Here is a 26,369-nt window from a genome sequence, read left to right as displayed (position 1 = left end):
GTAGCAACGCACAGGCACAAACCTATGTAAAAATTAAATATCAACGTTAAAGTTACGGTTAATCCAAAAAGCAAAGTTTGTGAAATTAACAGTTACAGAGAATGCGGCATCACAAGCTTACAAACTCTACTTTATAGACATTTCCGTGATGCGCCTAAGATAATGTTTTATATCGGTAGGAAGAAATCTCCGATATCCATTTCTTTCGTGCGTCAATAAATACATGAATAAGTTCCGTCGTATCTCCATACCATTCTGTACACAGGCTCGGGTATATATGTCAATATTAGTGCCTGTCGCATGGGTAATACTGCGTCTCTTGAAAAATCTTCCACAAAAACTTAAAACAAAGTGTTATACTCACCATATAAATATGTATGGCTTTTGGTCTATTCCACGCAGACATATACTATAGAATAAGATATCCACTTAAATGTCTGTGGCAAGATTCACGATCAACGATATATAGAAATAGTTAAATCGTAGGTATTATTATTGCAAGCTATAGTGACTCTGCGTTAGTTAGCCATCTATGTCCTCTGCAATATTTCCTTCCCATCTGAATTTCCATTTGAAGACATCCTCATTCCATCCAGGAATATGTACATTCACTGCATCCGTGTACAGCAAGGTAAATCCAAGAGTGTACCTGGCATACATCAGCGCCGGTGTCTTTACACCAGTCTTCAATAGGTCTAGGATCAATCATGATAAGCATCTTCTCCTTCTGATCGAAAACATATAGCATATACTTTCGAACGTGCAGCCATGGCAAAAGAAACTACAAACATGGTAGCGTTTAGAATAGTATATAGGAAACAAGTAATAAAAGCAAGAGCAAGCGACTTACATATCTGCATTGTGCTAAGTTGTATTTCATATCCTCACATACACTAATCGCAGCAGCCATTTCTTTCTTAGTGTATTTTTACGGTATTCTGGCATTTTTGTTAAAGCACACATTTTCTAGAAGAGAAGGATATCGAGAGTCAGGATTAGTATAACTTGCCCTACTTTATACAATTAGGAGAACAACAAATAAGACAATATAATATAGCACGATAAGAATTTTAAAAATGTGCTTACACAGAATCTCAGGTCCATGTGATGCTTCGTAATACTATTGTATTTTTTCATTGTATTGTACTCTCGAGCTGCCTAAAAACAAACACCTAAGTTGAAACAGTTCTCAAAGATGTCTCGATTGTTCATTAACAACTCTTGTAGGTCCTTGACACTTAGGGCAATCATGGAGGGATGAACACCTTTAACCCAAGGCTTCCTGCAAAGCATTAGACACATATGATGGTTTTCGTCATATAAGATAGCACAATATTATTAGTAAATAAAGTAATTAAAATAAGCATGTAGCTTACTTCAACGTCGCTTCATCCTGAATTGCCATGACGTAATCACACAGTAACTCAGGCATCTCTTCCTTGTTCATTGGCATGTCTTTCATGGCCTAAAATGCCCAAAACTCATTAGGGTCTTGGTTGGTATGGACTTGTGGGGATTTATTCTGAGTTTGCATGTGTTGAGGGGTGTTCGTTTGAACCACTAAGCATTCGGCCTCCTCATAATGTTCTCTCTTTTTCGTGGACACTTGATCAGCCATCTTTGGATTCTCTATTATGGCACAGTCGCTTGGGCTTCCAATATTTTCATCCCTATCAAGATATGGAGCACCCTTTCGTTTGTTTAACTCTGAAGATAGCAAGACCACCGCAAGCTTCAATCTAAATTCTTTCATATCATCGTGCACGATAGTATGAACCTAATTAATTATTAATTAAAAACCCACAGCTAGTGCACACTCATAACTTGGGGTAAGACACATAGTTTACCTGATTGAACTCGTCTGACAAATCGTTCCCAGTCCAATACTCCATAAAGTTTATTAAGAATAAACCGCATGAAAAACTACATACAACATTAATAGAGGTTAAGGCTCATATTAGATCAAAAAGGAAAAGACACATAAAATTCAACTTATATGACATGTCATTATTTTTGACGTACCCATCTGTTTGTAATAATTTGCAGTGGAAAATCTCCCTAACCGGCCAGGTATCAACCTCAACATCTAGCCATTTGTGCTCTTTCGGGCCTGTCTCCTCCAATATGAAATCTATCTGTTTCTGCAATCCACCTCACTATTTGTTCATAGAAGAACGAATCAACAACAACAACAACAACAACAACAACAACAACAAAGCCTTTAAGTCCCAAACAAGTTGGGGTAGGCTAGAGTTGAAACCCAATAGAAGCAATCAAGGCTCAGGCACGTGAATAGCTGTCTTCCAAGCACTCCTATCTAAGGCTAAGTCTTTAGGTATATTCCATCCTTTCAAGTCTCCTTTTATTGCCTCTACCCAAGTCAACTTCGGTCTTCCTCTGCCTCTCTTCACGTTACTATCCTGACTTAGGATTCCACTACGCACCGGTGCATCTGGAGGTCTCCGTTGCACATGTCCAAACCATCTCAACCGGTGTTGGACAAGCTTTTCTTCAATTGGCGCTACCCCTAATCTCTCACGTATATCATCGTTCCGAACTCGATCCCTTCTTGTATGACCGCAAATCCAACGCAACATACGCATTTCCGCGACACTTAGCTGTTGAATATGTCGTCTTTTCGTAGGCCAACATTCTGCACCATACAACATAGCAGGTCTAATCGCCGTCCTATAAAACTTGCCTTTTAGCTTCTGTGGTACCCTTTTATCACATAGGACACCTGACGCTTGTCGCCACTTCATCCACCCTGCTTTGATTCTATGGCTAACATCTTCATCAATATCCCCGTCCCTCTGTAGCATAGATCCTAAATATCGAAAGGTATCCTTCCTAGGCACTACTTGACCTTCCAAACTAACATCTTCCTCCTCCTGAGTAGTAGTGCCAAAGTCACATCTCATATACTCAGTTTTAGTTCTACTAAGTCTAAAACCTTTGGACTCCAAAGTCTCCCGCCATAACTCCAGTTTCTGATTCACTCCTGTCCGGCTTTCATCAACTAGCACTACATCGTCCGCGAAAAGCATACACCAAGGGATGTCCCCTTGTATGTCCCTTGTGACCTCATCCATCACTAAAGCAAACAAATAAGGGCTCAAAGCTGACCCTTGATGTAGTCCTATCCTAATCGGGAAGTCATCCGTGTCTCCATCACTTGTTCGAACTCTAGTCACAACATTGCTGTACATGTCCTTAATGAGCCCAACGTACTTCGTTGGGACTTTATGTTTGTCCAAAGCCCACCACATAACATTCCTTGGTATTTTATCATAAGCCTTCTCCAAGTCAATAAAAACCATGTGTAGGTCCTTCTTCTTCTCCTTATACCGCTCCATAACTTGTCTTATTAAGAAAATGGCTTCCATGGTTGACCTTCCGGGCATGAAACCAAATTGGTTCATAGAGACCCGCGTTATTGCTCTCAAGCGATGCTCGATAACTCTCTCCCATAGCTTCATAGTATGGCTCATCAACTTAATTCCCCGGTAATTTGTACAACTTTGAATATCCCCTTTGTTCTTGTAGATTGGTACCAATATACTTCTCCTCCACTCATCAGGCATCTTGTTCGATCGAAAAATATGGTTGAACAGCTTGGTTAACCATACTACAGCTATGTCCCCGAGACATCTCCACACCTCGATTGAGATACCATCCGGTCCCATCGCCTTACCTCCTTTCATCCTTTTCAACGCCTCTCTGACCTTAGATTCTTGGATTCTCCGCACAAAGCGCCTATTGGTGTCATCAAAAGAGTCATCCAACTGAAAGGTTGTGTCCATATTCTCACCATTGAACAATTTGTCAAAATACTCTTGCCATCGATGTCGGATCTCATCCTCCTTTACCAAGAGATGCTCCCTTTCATCCTTAATGCACTTAACTTGGTTGAAGTCCCGTGTCTTTCTCTCATGAACCCTAGCCATCCTATAAATGTCCTTCTCTCCTTTCTTCGTACTCAAATATTGGTAAAGATCCTCGTACGCTCTACCCTTTGCCACACTTACAGCTCGCTTTGCAGTCTTCTTTGCCACCTTATACTTCTCTATGTTGTCCACACTCCTGTCATGGTACAAGCGTCTATAGCATTCTTTCTTCTCCTTAATAGCCCTTTGGACTTCCTCGTTCCACCACCAAGTATCTTTAGCCTCGCGTCCCCTTCCTTTGGTTACTCCACACACCTCTGAGGCTACCTTCCGAATGTTGGTTGCTATCTTGTCCCACATATTGTTTATGTCGTCTTCTTCCTTCCAAGAGCCCTCTTTGATAACCCTTTCCCTAAATACCTCTGACGTCTCTCCTTTCAGTTTCCACCACTTTGTTCTTTCAATCTTAGCTTGTTTATCCCTACGGGCACGCACCTAAAAACAAAAATCTGCCACCAAAAGCTTATGTTGAGAAACAACACACTCCCCTGGTATCACCTTGCAATCCATGCATGCTCGTTTGTCCTTTCTTCTTGTGAGGACAAAGTCAATCTGGCTACAGTGTTGTCCGCTACTGAAGGTCACTAGATGAGATTCTCTCTTTCTAAAGAAAGTGTTGGCTATCATCAGGTCAAAAGCTACCGCGAAGTCCAGAACTTTCTCCCCCTCCTGATTCCTACTACCATACCCAAAACCTCCATGAACTGCCTCGAAACCTGCGCTTGTAGTACCTACATGCCCATTAAGATCTCCCCATCTAAGTCTTCCCAGAACTGTCTCTTAGCACTCTCGTCGAGGCCTACTTGGGGGGCATACGCACTAATTACGTTCAAGACCATATCACCAACGATAAGCTTGACTAAGATAATCCTATCTCCTTGCCTTCTCACTCCCACCACACCATTCTTGAGGCTCTTATCAATCAAAACTCCTACTCCATTTCTATTCGCGACTGTCCCTGTGTACCAAAGCTTGAAACCTGTATTGTCCACCTCCTTCGTCTTCTGACCCTTCCATTTAGTCTCTTGAACGCATAATATATTTACACGCCTCCTAGTCGCGGTATAACTAATTCTCTTAACTTACCTGTAAGTGACCCTACATTCCAACTACCTAAACGAATCCTAGTTGGTTCGACTAGCTTCCTTACCCTTCGCACCCGTCGACTCTGATGCGAAGACCCTTGCTCATTTTTTACTACATCCGGGCGCCGATGTAGCGCGCCACTAAGAAAGCGGCGACCCGATCCTTGGTTACTTGACACCATGCCCAGATCACGACACGGCGCGTCACGGGGGTGACGACCCGGCCCTTGTCCATTTAACACTATACCCGGGTTCCGATATGGCGCGTCGCTAAGAGGGTTACGCCTCAACGATTTTCTTTCGGGTTTCATCTCCATTTAAGTGACTAAGTTTTTACATTGGCTCGCCACGCCTAACACAACCCTCCTCCTTTATCAGGGCTTAGGACCTGCTATGCTGGGACACCAAAGACGCCCCACCATAGGCGGAGTTAGAAGAACGAATCAATCAATATTTCTAAAATATAAAATGTGTATAAATAGCTGTGTTAAGAAATACCCACAATTTTATTGAGGTCAACACGTCCGAACATCTCGCCCAAAGAGTCTAGCACCTGAACCTCACGTTTGTCGGCGTTTATAACAATAAGATACCAATGTGTATTTGTAACATTTATTGGAAGGAACACCTATCAAATCAAACAATAAATATTTTGCCAAGCATAAAAAATTGATAATGAAAGACCAATAAATCGTTTAAAAAAATTGTTACCATGTCATGCTTCAAGTAAGCTAGCACCCTTTGAACTAAACCAGGACGCTGTGAAGTGCCACAGTTAGGGTAATTGGCTTCAATGGTCTCATCCTTTTCTCCATCCCGCTTCATGATTGCAACTAAGCACGCAGTTTCAAGATAGACTGGCCTCTTTTTTAAACCCTCCTGGGCCTTCAGCAATTTAATATAAGCATCTATGACCTACATACATTTTGCCATTAGAGAGAAAGAGCATTGAAGTTGGCAATGTTTGATTGAGTATTATGACTTGCATCTGTTACTTTGTCGGACAAGTATTCATATGGCTGAAAAAGATATTCCATGTGGTTTCTCGACACCAGAACATCATCTATGAGCACAAGCTCCTTATTCCCAGGTGAAGATGGATTTTTTTGACAGATTCAATTATGGCTCTATCAGTATCGGTACAAACATAATATGAAAAAGAGGATTAAATTAAAGTATACAACAATAGTTAGCAGTTTTTCTAGGTTAATCCATCAAAGAGAAAATATCAATACCTTCTGGGGCAACCGGTGAAGACAGATTTTTTTGGGTTTATTTTGTACGATTATGATTTTCGAAAGTCATTTTTCTCCCGTCGGATCTACCCCAGAAGTTGATAGGGTCTTTTCATCATGGGCCGTGCTAAAGCCCTGGTCAACTGGTAGAGCTTCGTGGGTAACTTCTGTACTCATGCTTTCTTGCAACCATCTAGAATCATCCATAGGCTCACTAGAAATTTCTGTTTGTACAATATCTTCTAAGGGGCCTCCATTTTCCTTCGAAACCTTTGCATCTGAACTATCCATCGAGACCTTCTCTGCTCTTCTGAACCTTGCAATCTCTGTTCTTGTGCTGTTTATCTAAAATTTGGAGATACCCAGACTTGTAATTAGTAATAACCAGTCATATGATTAAATGATTTGAATATAAAAATCAACTATCAAACCAATCCTGGTTACAATTGCCGGACCATGAACAGTAGACAGGAGTGAAAACAATATGATGACACAATGCCACAAACTAAACAAATCAAAATGATACTATGTAACACCTGAATCAACAACCTCAATCTGATGACACAATGCCATGGGTGACCATATGAAATACTACATGATCTAACTATCAAAGCATTAAACTATATTTGCATACACATAGTATTAAATACACTGAGTGTTAAATAATTATAATACAATGCCATGAGCGGCATTAGTTGCAAGAAAATAATTATAATAAGTACTTTCTAGTATCAAATACACATAGTGTTTGTTTTCTACAAGTAATACAACTCTGCAGTGAAGGATAAACTGAGGGATCTCAACTGCATTTGCATACAATGAATCAAGATAAAAACAGATAAAAAAGCATCGCCACCAGATGTGGTAAACCAGCACAAATAAATCATAAGAGAAACTAAGATTTTGCATACCTTCTTGTGTACAACAACTGATGGATGTTTGCTTTTTTTTTTTAAATGCTTGACTTTCAAAGTCAGTTGCTCAACTGTAAACAAAATATGGACATATCAGTTCTACATCTTATTGTGGCTGTTAATCAAAGAGGCAAAACAAACTCAGTAAATTCAGTGAGCGCATGATAAAAATAATTACTTGACATCACCTTATGGTGTGGGGAAGGGATGAGAGATGGATGGATAGATAATGTTAAACACAATAAAAAATAGGCACTGGGCATTTACTGAGCTATAATTCATTAGCATAGTTTTTTCAAACTTGAAAGCCCCTTAAATCCAGTAAGCACCACTTGTAGTTATATGTACCTATGGGGATTAAGCACTAACTATGTGATAAAAAAGTGTAGCAACAAGATAATTAGCCGAAGTTGACATGACACTCAAGTTGTATACCTGTATGTACCAAACTGTCAATACATAAAGAACCTGAAAGATCTGTTACTTATGTGCTATTTTTTCCATCTTGCCTTAGCATCCAACCTCAAAGAAAAACCCACCAAAGATCAAATGGTGATACACAATCTCAATCATTTATAGCCCACATAAATCCTTCATCACATCTCGCCAACCTAAACCTTCATCTCATCACTGCCATGGCATAGGTCAGTACCATTAGTTCATAGAGTCTAGCAATAAGAAAAATGGTACAGGAAATCAGTGATTATACTAATAAAATTGTGAAATTGCATAGCCAATTAGTATGGGAATCAAATTAACATTAGTCAACAAGATAGGAAAATCAGTGACATACTAATAAAACTGTGAAGTTGTATAGAGAATCAGTATGGGAATCAAATTAACATTAGTCAACAAGGACTATCTTTCATAGATTCATGAATAGAAGCTAATTTTTTTCATGATACACTTTGGGATGCAAACAACTATACATGAATTCCATTTTGTCTGTGAAATTCAGAGCAACAAGGGCAATGCAATATACTGTCTGCCAATGAATAGTAATGAACCAACAACTAATAGAATAGACCCTCTCGTCCAGCACTTACAGAAATAGCTTGCACAAAAATACGCACCTGCACAAGCTTGACAGAGACATGTATTTCTGAAGAGTGATCTGCATAGGTATCAAACCATCATCTCAGTGTTAATCTTTCGGTCATTCTATACTCCGAAAAGTAGAAAACTATATAGATTACTTAAGTTGGTATATTTCGATCACACAGAGAGCATCTTCTCTTTTGGTCTTACCTTATGAAACAGAAAAATGTTCTACCACTCTAGATGATCCAGAGTAGAAAAAAGTGAAGTCTATCTTTTGTTATTTGAAGAAATTTGTAATTATAAGTAGAAGTGAAATTCTGCAAGCAGATATGATGATCACTAAACAACAAAATTATAATCCTGAAAATATTCAGGGAATGACCATTATTTCATATACCTGACTACTTGGTTGTGGGCAGACCGTGCTTTAGTTTCTGCTTCTTATGATCGTTGCATGCCAACACTCGACAATTGGTGCATGGATTCAGACGGTGTATCCCCCAAAAAAGGTTGGTCTCTGAGATAACAAAAAAAGAAAGGAAAATGTTGGCAGTACTGACAGAGATAACACTGCAGATATCCAAATGCCTAATAATGGCCTATAGTTGCAGTAGTGGCACAAGCAAGTACTATGTAGTAACTCATTATCTTGGAACTTGAGTACTCACTGATTTGCAGGCTAAAAAATTGGACAACAACCATGTTAGCATTTTGTGCCCTTTTCATTTTTTTCCTACTAAAGACTGCCATTTAATAAATTATTGTCCCCTGTTATAGATATAGTATCATATTTAAAGAAATCTGCGATCCAGTATGGCACCAAAAAGGTTCTTTCTTCTTATTTGCAATGACTGAACTTACTGGTTTTACAATTTGAATGCTTGTCTTTACTTACCATCTTCTGCATATTTACCTTCTTCACAACATCTACTGATTATATGTGATTATTATTTTCCTAAGGTGCTCTCTGAGGTGAACTATGTGCCTGCAACTGCATACACGTGGTCCTAAATCTATACTGAATTGAGATCCTTTTCCTCCTTTATATTTCGTTTTGTTTGTGTCTCTGCATACCAATTGCCAGACAGTGAGTAGTGAATGGAGGCATTGATTCAACATATAGATTGTGTTAAAGAAAAAGAAGCACAACAAAATAAAAAATGAGGACTGCTCAAAATCAATATATCCATGTATTTAGATGGCATAATTCCATGTATTTATAAGTGATCAGTAAGACAACATACATATTTAGTCAACAGGAAAATAACTATTGCAAAGAGCATGCCACATATTATGTTGTAAGGACCAGTATGCACACAATGCATGCAGAACATATGGTACAAAAGGCCATATCATTTCACCATTACCTAAAGATTTCACCATCACCAAGAATAGATCAATCTGTGTTCTTTTGTATTGTTTCACTTTCACCTTGAACATTCAGCAGGTTGTTTCAGATTTGCACCGCATAAAGAGCTAGAATTGTAAAGTCAACTTGATACTGCTACATTTCAGAAGTGGCGAGAAAATCAGAGACACTGTACCTTTGGATGGACAGATCAACGAGCTCCTTGATGGCGGCGTCGAGCGCGTCGCGTTGGGCCTTGGGCGCGGGCACCTAGTGTCCAGCACTGCTACGCCGATCGAATCTGGAGGCGGCGGCGGCATGACAGGGAGGGAGAGAAGGTGGCGGTGTGGGCGAGCGCGCGGAGCGAGGACGATGGCGTGGGCGTGAACCTCGGCAGTCCTTCTCCTTGTCGGCAATCCGTCGCCGTGGATTGGGGGCTCGGGGTGGGGCAAGGACAACAGAGCGGGCGCACACGGCGAGGTCGAGCTCTCCGTGGTTGGGCCTTCTCCTTCTCGGCACGATGTTGCGGCGGTGGCGTCAGCGAGCGCGGACGTGGTGCTCGACGAAGGCAAGTGCGACGGTGAGAGCGACGGCGAGCGAGGTCGAGCTCTGCTTTTCGGCGATTCGTCGTCGGGCCTTCTCCTTCTCGGCACGGCGGTGGCGTGGGCGAGCGACGGCGAGGGCTGCTTCCTGTGTACTTGATTGGAGCGATGGGAAAGGATGCCGCGGATCTTTTATACGTGAGTGGAGGCGATTTCCTTTGTACATGATTGGATCGGTGGACAAGATCTGCGTGATTTCAGGAGGAGATCGTGAGCGCCGGGGAAGAGAGCAGGGAGGAAATCACGCGCGTGCGGGGAAAGCGAGCGAGTATGGCACGTCGGTCAACGATTCCCATCGCTAATTTTCAGTGGTAGAGATAGAGATAAGATGTAGGCAATTTTTTTAATTCAATACAAAAGACTTGTAATGAACGGACTATAATTCTAGCATAGTATGATGAGACCATTATACTTGAGAAGTCCTAGATCTTAAAATTGCAATAAAGCTACTCAGCTTTTCTAAAACACAAATAGTTACGGGAGGCCAGCAAAATCTCAATGCAATTCATGAGGTAGCGTGCGTGGGGATGGCATGCCGCACATGGAATGCAGCCAGGATCATGGGATCGCACGCAGATCATCGTAGGCTGGAGCTATGTTGCATTAAGAATTCAAAATGCTAGATCATCGTAGGCTAGAGCTACGCGATCTTACTCAGATACCGGTTGGAGTCTTTCTAGAAGTCCAGAACCCCAGTGGCTAGATCCCTATCCGTCAAAAGGCAGCTTACACGGTCGCTTCCCTTGTCATCTTCCTTGTTGGCAGCAATCTGCCTTTGTACGGGGTTCGACCCTTGTTGGCCCCCCATCCACTATACTGGGTGCACACGGCCAGCGCATCATCCAACTGAGTCATTGTCGAATGGCGTGCGCATCGGCCGCCTAGCAGTTGAGCACGACATCCATGGCATGTCCGTTAAAACAGGGCAGCGTATAGTGATCTCAGACAAAATTCAGTCTTACTACCACCAGCGTGATCTCAGACAAAATTCAGTCTTACTACCACTAGCTTTCTTCCACATTGAGACGGTCTGCCACGCATGCTGAGATGCGGCCACAGTCAAGGTCTATGTCCATGAGTTACAATGGGCCAATAATTATCTATGTTGAGGCAATTTTTTCTAGAGAATGCAATAAAAAGAATCTCAATTCAACCATGTATCATGCAATCTGCGGAATGTTCATACATACCACCAGCGTGATCTCAGACAAAATTTAGTCTTACTACCACCAGCGTGATCTCAGACAAAATTTAGTCTTACTACCACCAGCGTTCTTCCACATTGAGACGGTCTGCCACGCATGCTGAGATGCGGCCACAGTCAAGGTCTATGTCCATGAGTTACAATGGGCCAATAATTATCTATGTTGAGGCAATTTTTCTAGAGAATGCAATAAAAAGAATCTCAATTCAACCATGTATCATGCAATCTGCGGAATGTTCATACATGCACCCAAATAAAAATTGCTATTGCCCACCACGAAACTAATTTTTTTGAGCAAAAGTTATGCAAGCCAATGCTTGCTTTTAAGTGTTATGATCTATGGAAAAGACCAAGCGTGATTTGGAATGGCCCCATTGATCACGCATCCAACCAGCTATTAGTCATTTAAGGTTATTAGTCATTTAAGGTTATTAGTCATTTAAGGTTTTCACAAAAGTTCGACCCTAACAGGATCAGATGGTTGGAACACCTCAACATGACAGCATGTGTTTTATAAGGTGACAACAATAATACCTTGGCTCTTTGGAACTTGGAAGTGGATCAACTACCTCATGCTCACTACCAGTAAACTACACTGCAGATTACAAAGACTCCAACATGATCTTGAGTTAAATTAGTACAAGAGTACATGACACAGTGAGATATAACTACAAATAATTGGGCGGAGGTAATAACTAAGTATATTCCTAATAGAAAGAATGGTAACTGAAAGGAGGAAGCCAACACCCAAGATTAGTTATATGGTCTCTGAATAAAATTACAATTGAACTTAAAAACTAACATATGCATGTTTGACATAAAACAATTTGTTTTCACTGAATAAGGGCTTTTTTGCTAACTTGCATTCTAAAAGCACACTTCAGATATTCCTTTGTAGTCAGTGGACCAATTTTTCTAGAGATCTATACATGCATATATGAGCACCTTTTCTGAAAACAATCAGAAAAAATCAATAGATACTCTTCTCTGTTAGCATGTGTCTAAACATTTTTAATACAACAGATATTCTTCGCTGTTAGCATGTATCCAAACATTTTTAATACAACAGATACACTTCTCTGTTAAATGAACTTAGTAGTTTTGTGCCGGTTAATATAGCTCCGAACAACCCAATGATAAGTTTTTGTGATTGGATGGCAAAGTATATTCGCACAACTAAATAAAAGAAAAAATCATGTAAATGGATCCTCATTCTTTGGCGTTCAGTAGCTAATTAGAAATATATTGCAGAGTAAGATGTGCTGACATTGCCCTTCGACCAACTTGTCCAATGTCAAGTGCTCAAAGTAACAGCAATAACAGGATGCAAACTGAAAACGTCAAGAGTTTGCGCACTTTAGGATGTGCATGGAAGTTCTCTAAAAAGGGTACCTACTGTGTCATCCTCTTTGCTTAGATGAACATGCTAATATTTTCATGTATGAGTACTGCAAAAATCAGATAATACAGTGAACCACGTTTTGTTCTTTTTAGTTCTCTAAAGTAACATTGTTAAAACTGAAAACTGGATAAGAGATTTAAAAATAAAAATTGAAAATTCAGAATGCAAGATGATCAGGAGATAAAGAGCACAACATGGTTCACTGTATTTTTTTCCCAAATATTTGAATCAGTGCATTGTACCTAATTTTTTTAAGCCTAAACTTGCACATAGCTTAGAACTCTGAACCGTATTACTTAGAACTTTGAAACAATGAACTCTTTATTCAACCCTGAAAATGAGAGAGAGAGAGAGAGAGGAAAGCGACGCTGCATGTGGAGTATCAAGCAGTGCTTTGATGAAACATGAAAAGTCAAACAAGATAAGAGATAAGATAATGAATCTACAAAGATCAGTTACAGATATCACCATATTCAAATTGTGCCACTCTTCTACTGTAGCATCCGGAAAGTGTTCATTTATGTTCGAAGTGATCTTTTTGTAGTGTACATCTGCAATGCGAATTCTGAAGTTGCTGTAGGTCTCATATAACTAAAAAAATTTCCTGCAGTGGGACACCATAGTTCCTCAGTATAATGAATCGTCAACCATAGTTTACACTATAGTTTGAAAGGTGTACCATAGAACTTAAGAAGAAGAGCATGTATACAAGTGCACAAGGGCACTGATCACCTCCATGTAAATTGTATACACTGCCTTCCTCTCCCATTGACCTTCCATTAGCATGTCACTGACATAGAATATATACTTCACAAATGCTGATACTGCCGATGTTGTTAGTATCATATACCTGAAACATGATTTGTATTTAGTCACTACTATGCATACTTTGAATCCTAACGTAATATCAGAAAAGAATGGCCAGGCAGTTAGGAATCAGAACAACAGAAGCGCATCTTCAAGCTATCATAAGGATAGCCAATAGGGTTGTTACCTCGCTGAAAGGTCCTAATGGCTAGAGGGGGTGAATAGCCTAATAAAAATTTCTACAATAACACTTAACAAAATGGTTAGACATTTATGAGGCAAAGCAAGTGTTGCGCTAGCCTACTCAAAATGCAAGCCACCTACTACAATTCTAGTTTATATAGTATCTATTCACACAATAGCTATGACACTACCCTATATTAGTGTGCTCTCAAAGGCTAACTAAGGAGACACACCAACCAAGCAAACAAGCTCTCACAACTAGCTACACTAAAGAGCTTGACAACTAGTTTGTGGTAATGTAAAGAGAGTGATCAAGAAGGTTATACCACCGTGTAGATGAAGAAACCAATCAATCACTGTTAGTCGCTGAATTCTTACTCTTGGTAGTAGGAGAATTCTTACTCTCATCGAGAGAGGATGACACTAGGAGTTGGGGCAATTTTCTTGTCTATTTCTCACACAAACTCACACAAATGCCATGCCAACCCAAGGGGTTGGGGATACATATTTATAGGCTGCTAGCTAGCCAAGCATATACCAAGATGCTAGTCTAAGATGCTGTCCTAGATGCTAAAATGTCGTCCTCTAGATGCTAGTCTAAGATGCTATCCTAAATGCTGTCCTCTAGTCTAAGATGCTGTCCTATGCTGTTCTAAAAACACAAAGACCACAACAGCCCCACAAAGACCATAGCAGCTAGACTTATCCATCATTCTCCCCCTAAGTCTTGTGCGTCGTCTTGTGGGAAAGTTGAACCATCCCGGTCCTAGAGCAGAGCTCAAGGAACTTGATCCTCCCAAGGGGCTTGGTGAGCAGGTCCGCAAGCTGGTCCTTGGTGTTGATGTAACTCGCCTTGATGCTCCCTTCCTCAAGACAGCCTCGGATGAAGTGGTACCTCACCCGGATGTGCTTGCTGCGTTCATGGAAGACGGGGTTCTTTGCCAGGGCCAGAGCGAACTTGCTGTCCACCCTGAGCTCCTCCGCTCTAGTGTCTCTGCCGAGATCACCAAGCAGTCGAGCGAGCCAGAGCGCCTGAGTCGAAGCGGTGGAGGCCGCTATGTACTCGGCCTCGCAGCTGGACAGGGCCACCACCTGCTGCTTGACCGACTGCCAGCTAACGAGGCACTTGCCGAGGAAGAAGAGGATCCCGCTCGTGCTCTTGCTGGTGTCGATGTCGCCGGCGTGGTCGCTGTCGCTGTACCCGACGAAGTGTGCCGCCCCAGGGCACCTAGGGTAGTAGAGGCCATGGTCGAGAGTCCCCGCAACGTAGCGGATGATCCTCTTCACAGCCTACTGGTGCTCCATTATCGGTCGCTGCATGAACCGACTAACATAGCCGATGGAGAATGCCAGGTCCGACCGTGTGTGGGCGAGGTAGCAAAGGCTCCCCACAAGACGCCAGTATTGCGTAGCGTTCACCTCCTCCGTCGTGCTGTCGCGGCTTAGCTTCAGCCTCTCCTCCATCGGAGTGAGAGCTGGGTTGCAGTCGGTGAGCCCAGCTAGCTCAACGACGCGCTTGGCGTAGGTGGTCTGTCGAAGCGTGATCCCAGAGTCATCCTGGTACACCTCGATTCCCAGGTAGAAGGAGAGAGGCCCCAGGTCACTCATCTGGAAGGTGGCCTTCATCTCTTCCTTGAATGCCGCCACCTCTGCATCCTTGGTGCCGGTGATCACCAAGTCGTCGATGTAGACACCCACCAGCAGAGCATTACCTCCACTGCCCCATCGGTAGATGGCCGCCTCGTGCGGGCTTTGCTCGAAGCGCATCCCCTTTAGCGTGGAATCCAGCTTGGCATTCCATGCCCTCGGTGCCTGCCGCAAGCCATAGAGGGCCTTGCGCAGGTGGAGCACCTTGCCCTCCTTGCCGGGGATCGCAAATCCCGGCGGCTGGTGCACGTAGACCTCCTTCAAGTCGCCGTTCAGGAACGTCGACTTGACGTCCATGTGATGAACACGCCAGCCCTCCTGGCCAGCTAGCGCGAGGAGGAGTCACACGGACTCCATCCGTGCCACGGGAGCAAAGGCATCGTCGAAGTCGACCCCCTCCTGCTGCACGAAACCTCGTGCCACCAAGCGAGCCTTGTGCTTGATGATGGCACCGGCTTCATCCCTCTTCAGCTTGTACACCCACTTAAGGGTGATTGCACGATGACCACGAGGAAGGTCAGCAAGCTCCCAGGTGCGGTTCTTCTCAACCGCATCCATCTCCAACTGCATCGCGGCGCGCCATGCCGCGTGTCTCTCGGCCTTTGCAAACGACCGAGGCTCGCCGTCATCACATGCAAGGTGCAACTATGCCTCCAGGTCGTGAGGCACCGGTCCTGGCACCGGCTGGTCGCCGAGAAGGTTCTCCATCGTATGGTACCGCAACGGCTCGCCGTCGTGGTACGCGTCGACGCGCTCCTCGTCGTGAGAGAGCGGAGTAGCGAGCTCAACCGGGCCGTGCTCGACACGAGCTTGTGGTGGAGTAGATGTGCCCGGAGTGGTGCCTGTCGGTGCTGGAGTGCGTGGCGTTGCCGGCTGTGGTGGAGCCGACGAAGAACTCATCGTAGCCGAGGTCTTGGCTGGAGAGCGTGGTGCTATCGGAGTAGCAGGCGCCGGGGTCGATGGAGGCTCGGGGACTGGGGTAGACGCGCTCGCCGAAGAAGAGCCGCCTACTCCCCCAGCTCCCTCGAAGTGGACGTAATCGACAGAGAAGTCGTCGTACGTTGGAGCCGAGCCGTCGTCCATCGCCTTGTCCCACGCCCATCCTCGCCTTCGTCGAACACAACGTCGCGCGCCGTGCGCACACGCTGTGTCTTCGGGTCGAGGATGTGGTAGGCCTTCGAGCCCTCCGCGTAGCCGATGAACACTCCCGGAGTGCTCCTGCCGTCGAGCTTGCTGATGTGGCCAAGCTCCTTGGCGAACACGAGGCAGCCGAAGACCCGCAAGTAAGAGACCACCGGCTTGCGCCCATGCCAAGCCTCGTACGGTGTCCTGTCGTCGAGTGCCTTGGTAGGTGAGCGGTTGAGGATATAGACGGCCGTCACCACTGCCTCTCCCCAGAAGACAACCAGCATCCCCCTCTGCTTGAGGAGGGCCCGAGCCATCCCCACAACCGTCTGGTTGCGCCGCTCGACGACGCCGTTCTGCTGTGGGCTATATGGCGCGGAGTAGTGGCGCTGAATGCCCTCATCAGCGTAGTACGATGCGAATTCAGCCGCCGTGAATTCGCCGCCGTTGTCGGTGCGCAGCACGCGCAGCTTGTGGCCGCACTCCGCCTCCGCAGCAGCCTGTGCGTGCCTGATGGCGTCCATAGCCTCTCCCTTACTGCCGAGGACCATCACCCACATGTAGCGGGAGAGGTCGTCGACGAGCAGCAGGAAGTAGCATCGTCCTCCCGGTGTGGCCAGTGTCACCAGGCCACACAAGTCCCCATGCACAAGCTCGAGCCTCTCCTTGGCTCGAAAGCTAGCCCGCTGTAGAAAGGGGAGTCGCCTCTACTTCGTCAACACATAGACGTCGTAGAGCTGCTCCACATGGTCGAGGCACAGCACGCCTCGCACCATCTCCATGGCACTGAGCCACTTCAGGGCCTCAAAGTGAAGGTGCCCGAAACGCTCATGCCACTGCCATGCCTCATCGTCCCGATGAGCAGCGAGACAGAGGGGTTGTGCCACCTGCACGTTAAGGACGTAGAGTTGATTTGCGCTTCTAGATACCTTGGCAAGAAGGCAACGATGATGATCCCAAATCCTCATGACTCCGTCCTCAACCACCACGCACGAACCGTTCTCATCTAGCTGTCCCAAGCTGATGATGGAGTTCCTCAATGCGGGGATGTAGTAGACTCCGGTGAGCAGCCTGTGCTCACCAGACACGGTGGTGAAGATGATGGAGCCGATGCCCTTGATCTCCACGCTAGAGGCATCCCCAAACTTAACGGAGCCTCGGACGCTAGAGTCAAGCTTGGTGAAGAACTCCCGTCGACCGGTCATGTGATGGGTGGCGCTGGTGTCGAGGAACCACCCGTCAGTCTTGCCGTTGCCGGAGCTGTCGCCGAGGAGGGCGTGTGCTTTTGGCTCGTCAAGGTGGAGGAGAGCCGCTGTGGCCAATGCCGCTGGAGGTAGCTCGATGCTGGCATGTGCCATGAACAGAGCCGGCTCCTCCTCCGCCTGTGCGACGTGGGCCTAGCCGCGTTATGGCTGTCGATAGTCCTTGGCTCAATGGCCAAGATGGCCGCAGTTGCGGCAGGTGTCATCTAGTGCCGGCTTGTGCCTGCTGACGGCGCCGCCCTGGGCGCCTCCACGGGCATCACCCTCGGCACGTCCTCGTGCCCCGGCTTGGGTGTCTCTACGCGCCTTGCGTGGCTTGCCACGCTTGCGGCCGCCTGTCGTGGAAGAAGGCTCCCCCTTCCTCCGGTCACCTTGGCTGGCAAGCCACTACTCCCGAGTGAGAAGGAGCTTTCCACCAGTGGTGATGGGCCCCTAGAGGGACCGTGGCTCATCGCTGTCGACGACCTTGAGGCGACCTATCACCTCCTCGATCGACATCGTGGAGAGATCCAGTAGAGACTCGATTGAGCGAGCCATCTGCTTGTACTTCTCGGGGACACAGCGGAAGAGCTTTTCGACAGCTCTCTCCTCGCCGTAGGTGTCGTCGCCGAACTGCACCATCTTCTGCAACAGAGTGTTGAGACGGAGAGCAAAGTCATCAACGTCCTCACCTGGCTTGAAGGCCAGGTTTTCCCACTCCTTGCGAAGTGCCTGTAGTGTGGACTTGCGCGCGCGGTCGCTGCCGATGTGTGCCGCAGCGATGGCGTCCTAAGCCTCCTTGGTAGTTCGCTTGCTGGTAAGCAAGAACTGCATCTCGGGCGGGACTGCAGTGATGAGAGCATCCAGCGCCCGTTGATCTAGGTCGTAGTCGACATCGCCGTACCGGATTGCCTCCCACATGTGCCGCACCTGGAGCTTTACCCTCATCACCGCAGCCCACTCGACATAGTTGGTCTTGGTGAGGGTAGGCCACCCACCGCCGGGACCGACGTCCCTGACAACAGCCTAGAGCCTGTGGTAACCACGGTACCGATCCGGGGACAGAGAGCCACGCTGCCTGTGAAGGCCGCGCTCTCCATCGACCCGTCCGCCACCGTTGCCGTGCGCGCCTCCTGTAGGAGCACCGCCACCATGCGCGCCTCCTCCAGGAGCGCCGCCAGTGCGTCCGAGCCTGTCTGGGCTGCCGCCACGCTCGTGGGCGTGCGCGGCTGCCCCAGGAGCACCACCGCCGTGTGCGCCTCCTCCAGGAGCGCCGCCAGCGTGTCCGTGCCTGTCTAGGCTACCACCACGCTCGTGGGCGTGCACGGCTGCCCACTGCGCCGCCCGCGCTCGCGCTGCCTCCCTCTCTAGCAGCTCGAGGTCCACGTCGGTAGCGTCATCAGCGAAATGGAGCTACCGATGCTGCCGCGCAGAGCCTCGACCTTTGCTGCCGCCGCACGCGCTGCATTTGCCGCCGCCGCTGCTTCCGCCTCTGCTTTGGCTGCTGCCAGCTCCGCCGCTGCCAGCCTCGATGCCCTTGCCGCCGCTGCAGCGGTCTCTGCCGCCGCTTGCTCGCGTTCCTCTGCCGCGGCAAGTTCGTCCTCCTACCGACACCGCGTGCTCGAGGCGACCGAGCGCTGAGACTGCCCTACGGACATGACACGCTACCGGGGGGCTGCTGCGTGGGGAGAGGGCTACTTCAGATGAGCTGTGCGGGGGAGGAGTGAGCAGGAGCGGCCGGAGCTACTGGTCGCAGCTGGGGCTGTTGTGTGGCTAGGAGAGGAGATGAGCAGGAGATGCTCAGGCTATAGGATAATATAGCTCCGATACCAGTTGTTAGTCGCTGAATTCTCACTCTTGGTAGTAGGAGAATTCTTACTCTCGTCGAGAGAGGATGACACTAGGAGTTGGGGCAATTTTCTTGTCTATTTCTCACACAAACTCATACAAATGCCATGCCAACCCAAGGGGTTGGGGATACATATTTATAGGCTGCTAGCCAGCCAAGCATATGCCAAAATGCTAGTCTAAGATGCTATTCTAGATGCTAAGATGTTGTCCTCTAGATGCTAGTCTAAGATGTTGTCCTATGTTGTCCTAAAAACACAAAGACCACAACAGCCCCACAAAGACCACAATAGCCCCACAAAGACCATAGCAGCTAGACTTATCCATCAATCACAAGGATGAATAACAATGAAGACCAATCACCTCAGAATCAATAATGAACACAATGATTTTTTTACCGAGGTTCACTTGCTTGCCGGCAAGCTAGTCCTCGTTGTGGTGATTCACTCACTTGGAGGTTCACGCGCTAATTGGCTTCACACGCCAAACCCTCAATAGGGTGCCGCACAACCAACACAAGATGAGGATCACATAAGCCATGAGCAATCCACTAGAGTACCTTTTGGGTCTCCGTCGGGAAAAAGAACCCCTCACAATCACCACGATCGGAGCTGGAGACAATCACCACCCTCCGCTCAACGATCCTCGCTGCTCCAAGCCGTCTAGGTGGCGGCAACCACCAAGAGTAATAAGCGAAACCCGCAGCGAAACACGAACACCAAGTGCCTCTAGATGCAAACACTCAAGCAATGCACTTGGATTCTCTCCCAATCTCACAAAGATGATGAATCTTTGATGGAGATGAGTGAGAGGGCTTTGGCTAAGCTCACAAGGTTGCTATGTCAATGAAAATGGCCAAAAGTATGAGCTTCAACCGGCCATGGGGCTTAAATAGAAGCCCCCACGAAATAGAGCCGTTGTACCCCTTCACTGGGCACAACACGGGCTGACCGGACGCTCCGGTCATGTTGACCGGACGTTGGACCTCAGCGTCCAGTCACCTGATAATAGCCACGTGTCCCGATCTCAACGATCACTTGAGTTAACCGGACACTGCGCTATAACTGACCGGACGCTAAACCACCAGCGTCCGGTTGTTTCCAGTAAGGTTTCAGAAATGCATTTTGCCCACCGGACGCGTCCGGTCATGCACAACCAGACCCTGCCATAGTCCGGTCAGAGACCCTAGCCTCTGTGCGCTGCCCGACAACAGGACCGGACACTCCCCGCCAGCGTCCGATCGTCGAGCGACCCAGCGTTCGGTCGTTTGACCAACGTCGGCATCTCTGCTGTTACAACTGACCAGACGTGCTGGTTCCTCTGGGACCAGCATCTGGTCACCTTGTGACCAGCAAGACTAACTTCTTTTCACCTCTAACTTCTTCACCCTTGCTCAAATGTGCCAACCACCAAGTGTATCACCTTGTGCACATGTGTTAGCAAATTTTCACAAACATTTTCAAGGGCGTTAGCATTTCACTAGATCCTAAATGCATATGTATTGAGTTAGAGCATCTAGTGGCACTTTGATAACCGCATTCCGATACGAGTTTCACCCCTCTTAATAGTACGGCTATCAAACCTAAATATGATCACACTCTCTAAGTGTCTAGATCATCAAAACAAAATAGCTCCTATAATTTATACCTTTGCCTTGAGCTTTTTATTTTTCTCTTTCTTTTTTCCAAGTCTAAGCACTTGATCATCACCATGGCGTTGCCATCTTCATGTCGTGATCTTCATTTGCTTCATCACTTGGAGTGTGCTACCTATCTCATGATCACTTGATAAACTAGGTTAGCACTTAGGGTTCCATCAATTCACCAAAACCAAACTAGAGCTTTCAATCTCCTACTTTTTGGTAATTGATGACAACCCTTTCACAAAGATATGAATTAAAATTCAATTGAATCCATGTTGCTTGCCCAAGCATATTTACCATGTGTAAAAGGATATGGACAAGTTTCATGAACCCCATATGGTAGCAATTGCTCCCCCTACATATGTGCTAAGAGTTTGGATTGTAGCTTGCACATATGCTTAGATAGAAAATATAGGAGACAATGTCTACCAAATGATGCTAAGGTGTAAAAGATGGACCTTTGAAGCGTGATACCAATCGGAGTGCACCATTATACCATCCTTAGCACCATGGTTCGCTTTATACCACTTGGAAACATACTTTGAAGAGATACCACTTGTAAAAACTTACTTGGAAATGAAAATGCTCTAGCGATTTCATTTCATCATTCAATCTTACAACTAGCATTCATCACACAAGCATGGATATCGAAATTTAAAACTTGTGCCATGCAAGCAAACATATGAAATGCACATTCAAATGCACCATACAAGTTTATGAGCTTGCTGCCCCTACTTGTGTGCTCAAAATTTTAATTGATTCCTTTCCTTTGTCATATCTCTCCCCCTATGTCAAATTTCCCCTTTTTGTTGTCTTTTCACTTAGTACACTAATATTCTCCCTATGTACTAATATCTTTGTTATTTCTCCTCATATTCTCCCCATGTACTAATATCTTTGTTATTTCTCCTCCTATCACTTATATCTTTGTTTCTCTCCCCTTTCACTATCTTTGTGCACTATTTCTCCCCCTTTGTCATCAATGACCACAAAGGTTTAGAGTATAGATAGGTAGGGATTATCAATGTCAATCAATAGGGTGAGGATTATTTTCCTAAATTTGGTCCAATCTAGATCATTTACCAAAGATATTTAACTCGGTTTGATCCAAGGACAAGCTTCTTCACACCTCCAAATAAGGGTTATCTTGTACCATGTTGAGTTAAACACTTAGAGCTCATTTTCTAGATTAAACACTAGGTTTACAAGCCCATAAACATGTCATATGCTATCACTAGATCAAGTCAAGCATAGAAGCAATAGTGATACCATATAAACATCAAATTCATTTGATTTTCATGAATGAGCCTAATAAAATAGAACCACTTGAAAGGACCTTAATAAAATTGAAAGTGTGACTAGATGCACTAAACATGTCCTTAGCAAGGATGTATGTCATGCCACTCAACTTTTACCTTGAATTGCTTGAAGGAGAGGCATGTAGTATAAGTGGGGGGGGGTGCATCAACACATATTTGAGAAATCCAATATGTTCAACTCATTCATTAGCTTGCAAAACCTTTTCTCATCCAATGACTTGGTGAATATATCGGTAAGTTGATCTTCGGTGCCCACACTCTCAATACAAATGTTCCCTTTTTATTGGTGATCTCTTATGAAATGGTGACGGACATCAATGTGTTTTGTTCTTGCATGTTGAACCGGATTGTTGGTCAACTTGATTGCACTCTCATTGTCACATAGCAATGGTACTTTCTTGAACTTGATTCCAAAGTCACTCAAAGTTGCCTTCATCTAAAGTACTTGTGCACAACAACTACCGGTGGATATGTATTTGGCGTCGGCGGTTGATAATGCAACACTATTTTGCTTCTTTGATGACCATGAAATAAGTGATCTTCCCAATAATTGACATGTGCCCAAGGTGTCTTCCTTTCAACCTTGCATCCCGCATAGTCCGAGTCAGAGTAACCAACAAGCTCAAACTTTGCTCCTTTGGAATACCACAAACCAACATTTGGTGTATGTTTCAAGTACCTCAATATCCTCTTTGTAGCCTTCAAATGACTTTCTCTTGGTGAGGCTTGAAATCTTGCACACATGCATACACTAAACATAACATCCGGCCTTGATGCGGTCACATAGAGTAGGCTTCTAATCATAGACCGATATAGTTTTTGATCCACCATGTTGCCACATGCATCACTATCCAAGTTGCCATTTGTTCTCATTAGTGTGCTAATGACTTTGCTATCACTCATGCCAAACTTCTTGATCATGTCCTTGATGTACTTGACTTGACTCACAAATATACCATTCTTCAATTGCTTGATTTGAAGACCAAGGAAGTAACTTAATTCTCCAATCATGGACATCTCAAACTCATTAGCCATCATCTTTCCAAACTCATCACAAAAATCTTGATTGGTTGATCCAAATATGATGTCATCGACATATATTTGCAACACAAATAGATCTTTTTCAATCTTCTTGATGAAAAGAGTGGTGTCAACCTTGTCCATTGTGAACCCTTTAGAGAGTAGGAAATCCCTCAATCTCTCATATCATGCTCTAGGTGCTTGCTTCAAGCCATACAATGCCTTCTTCAACTTGTACACATGATTGGGCTTCTTATCATCTTCAAAACCGAGAGGCTGCTCAACATATACTTCTTCATTGATGTAGCCATTGAGAAATACACTCTTAACATCCATTTAATAGAGCTTGATGTTGTGGGCACAAGCATAGGCTAGCAAGATTCTAATTGCTTCTAATCTAGCAACCGGGGCATATGTTTCTCCAAAGTCAAGACCTTCAACTTGTGTATAGCCTTGTGCTACTAATCTTGCTTTGTTCCTTACCACTATCCTATCTTGATCTTGCTTGTTTCTAAAGACCTATTTGGTTCCAATCATATTGTATCTCTTTGGTCTTTCTACCAATTCCCATACTTGATTTCTTATGAAATTATTCAATTCTTCATGCATAGCATTCACCCAATCAACATCCTTCAATGCTTCATTTATCTTCTTTGGTTCAATGGATGACACAAATGAGAAATGCTCATAAAATGAAGCCAATCTTGATCTTGTTTGTACACCTCTTGAAATATAACCAATAATAGTGTCCAATGGATGATCTCTTGCAATATTGGTTGGTTGAAGGATTGGAACTTGATTGCTTGCACTTGCTTGATCATTGGATTGAGATGATGTACTAGCCACTTGATCTTGTACATTGTCATGAGATCCACTTGCACTAACTTGATTTGTATCATCTTGCACATTTGAGTTAGAGAGCACTTGCACTTGATCATCTTCATCGTCATTTACTTGCCTAGGCCTCAATTCACCAATATCCATGTTCTTCATGGCATTTGAAAGTTGAATGCCTCTAACATCTTCTAAGTTCTCATTCTCTACTTGTGAACCCTTGGTTTCATCAAATTCAACATCATGAACTTCTTCAAGAGTATCACTATCCAAATTCCAAACTCTATATGCTTTGCTTGTAGTGGAATAGCCAAGTAGAAATCCTTCATCACATTTCTTGTCAAACTTGCCCAATCGTGTGTCTTTCTTCAAGATATAGCATTTGCAACCAAAAATCCAAAAATATGCAATGTTTGGCTTTCTACCACTCAAGAGCTCATATGGTGTCTTCTCTTTCAATGGGTGACAATAGAGGCGGTTGCTACAATAACAAGTTGTGTTGATAGCTTCGGCCCAAAAAGATTGACTCATATTGTACTCACTAAGCATAGACCTTGCCATATCAATGGGTGTTCTATTTTTTCTCTCAACAAGGCCATTTGATTGAGGTGTGTACTTGGCCGAGAATTGATGTCTAATTCCAAATTCATCACATAACTCATTAATTCTAGTGTTCTTGAACTCACTACCATTGTCACTTCTAACTCTCTTGATGGTTGTTTCAAACTCATTGTAAATACCCTTGACAAATGATTTGAATATTGCAAACACATCACTCTTGTCCACTAGAAAGAATACCCATGTGTATCTAGTGTAGTCATCTACTATCACAAAGCCATATTTATTTCCACCGATACTAGTGTATTGTGTTGGCCCAAATAAATCCATGTGCAATAACTCAAATGCTTTGCTAGTGCTCATCATGCTTTTTCTTAGGATGGGTGTTTCCAACTTGTTTGCCGGCTTGACAAGAGCTACAAAGCTTATCCTTTTCAAACACAACATCTTTCAAGCCTTTAACTAAGTCACGCTTAACCAATCTATTTAATTATTTCATTCCAACATAACCAAGCCTTCTATGCCATAACCAACCCATGCTAGACTTAGTGAACAAGCATGTAGATAACCTAGCTTCACTAGCATTGAAATCAACCAAGTATAGATTCTCATATCTAAAACCTTTGAAGATCAAATTAGAGCCATCTACACTTATGATCTCTACATCATCTACTCCAAATATGCATTTGAATCCAAGATCACACAATTGAGCCACGGATAGCAAGTTGAAGTTCAAGCTCTCTACTAGCAACACATTGGAAATGCTCATGTCATTGGAGATTATAATCTTACCAAGCCCTTTGACCTTGCCTTTGCCATTGTCACCAAATATGATACTATCATAACCATCATTGCCATTGGTGTTGATTGAGTTGAACATTCTTGCATCTCCGGTCATGTGTTGAGTGCACCCACTATCAAGAACCCAATGCTTTCCTCTGACTTTGTAATTGACCTACAAAAGAAGATTAATTCTTTTAGGTACCCAAACTTGCTTGGGTCCTTGAAGGTTAGTCACTAAGCTCTTTGGTACCCAAATGACTTTCTTCTTTGAGCCTATCCATGATTTACCAATGAACTTAGCATTCACACCACTTGTACCCTTAGTAAGCATATAGCATGAATCAAGCTTTATGAAGGATACATTAGCATTTTTGCTTTTGTTGTTGCATTCTTGCTCTTTATGACCCACTTGCTTGCAACTAGTGCAAAATCGACTATTGTTCTTCACAAAACTAGTCTTGTGAGGAGCAAAGGCTGCCTTATCTTTCTTGGGGGTATAGCCCAATCCCTCTTTGTAGAGAGAAGCTCTTTGGCTACCCAAGCACATAAGCAAGCGGTCCTCACCACCATAAGCTTTAGCTAAA

General features: G+C 44.6%; 1 protein-coding gene across 10 annotated transcripts in view; it reads right to left on the bottom strand.

The window, feature by feature from the left end:
- Nucleotides 1–850: 850 nt before the first annotated feature.
- The window catches only part of LOC136520896 (uncharacterized), a 44,967-nt gene continuing 19,448 nt past the window's right edge, over nt 851–26,369 (bottom strand). For 2 of the 10 annotated variants that reach the window (XR_010775425.1, XR_010775431.1), the window contains 16 exons: nt 13,511–13,628; nt 13,247–13,382; nt 11,911–11,971; nt 9,767–10,359; nt 8,620–8,739; nt 8,255–8,295; nt 7,617–7,811; nt 7,179–7,252; nt 6,268–6,612; nt 5,744–5,947; nt 5,535–5,660; nt 2,023–2,141; nt 1,848–1,923; nt 1,377–1,465; nt 1,087–1,282; nt 851–966 (listed from right to left, as the gene is read on the bottom strand). Coding sequence is in view for 1 of the 10 variants with exons in the window: in XM_066514575.1 (XP_066370672.1) it covers nt 1,159–1,282; nt 1,377–1,465; nt 1,848–1,923; nt 2,023–2,141; nt 5,535–5,660; nt 5,744–5,857 (648 nt within the window). In the remaining 9 variants the exon portion in view is untranslated. The other 8 variants (XR_010775430.1, XR_010775426.1, XR_010775432.1 and 5 more) reach the window with 8 other exon arrangements.

This window comes from Miscanthus floridulus, chromosome 18 (genome assembly GCF_019320115.1).
Source record: "Miscanthus floridulus cultivar M001 chromosome 18, ASM1932011v1, whole genome shotgun sequence".
Taxonomy (NCBI): Eukaryota; Viridiplantae; Streptophyta; class Magnoliopsida; order Poales; family Poaceae; genus Miscanthus; species Miscanthus floridulus.
Note: the sequence above shows the minus strand (reverse complement) of the source record. Positions and strands in the feature narration are given on the sequence as shown.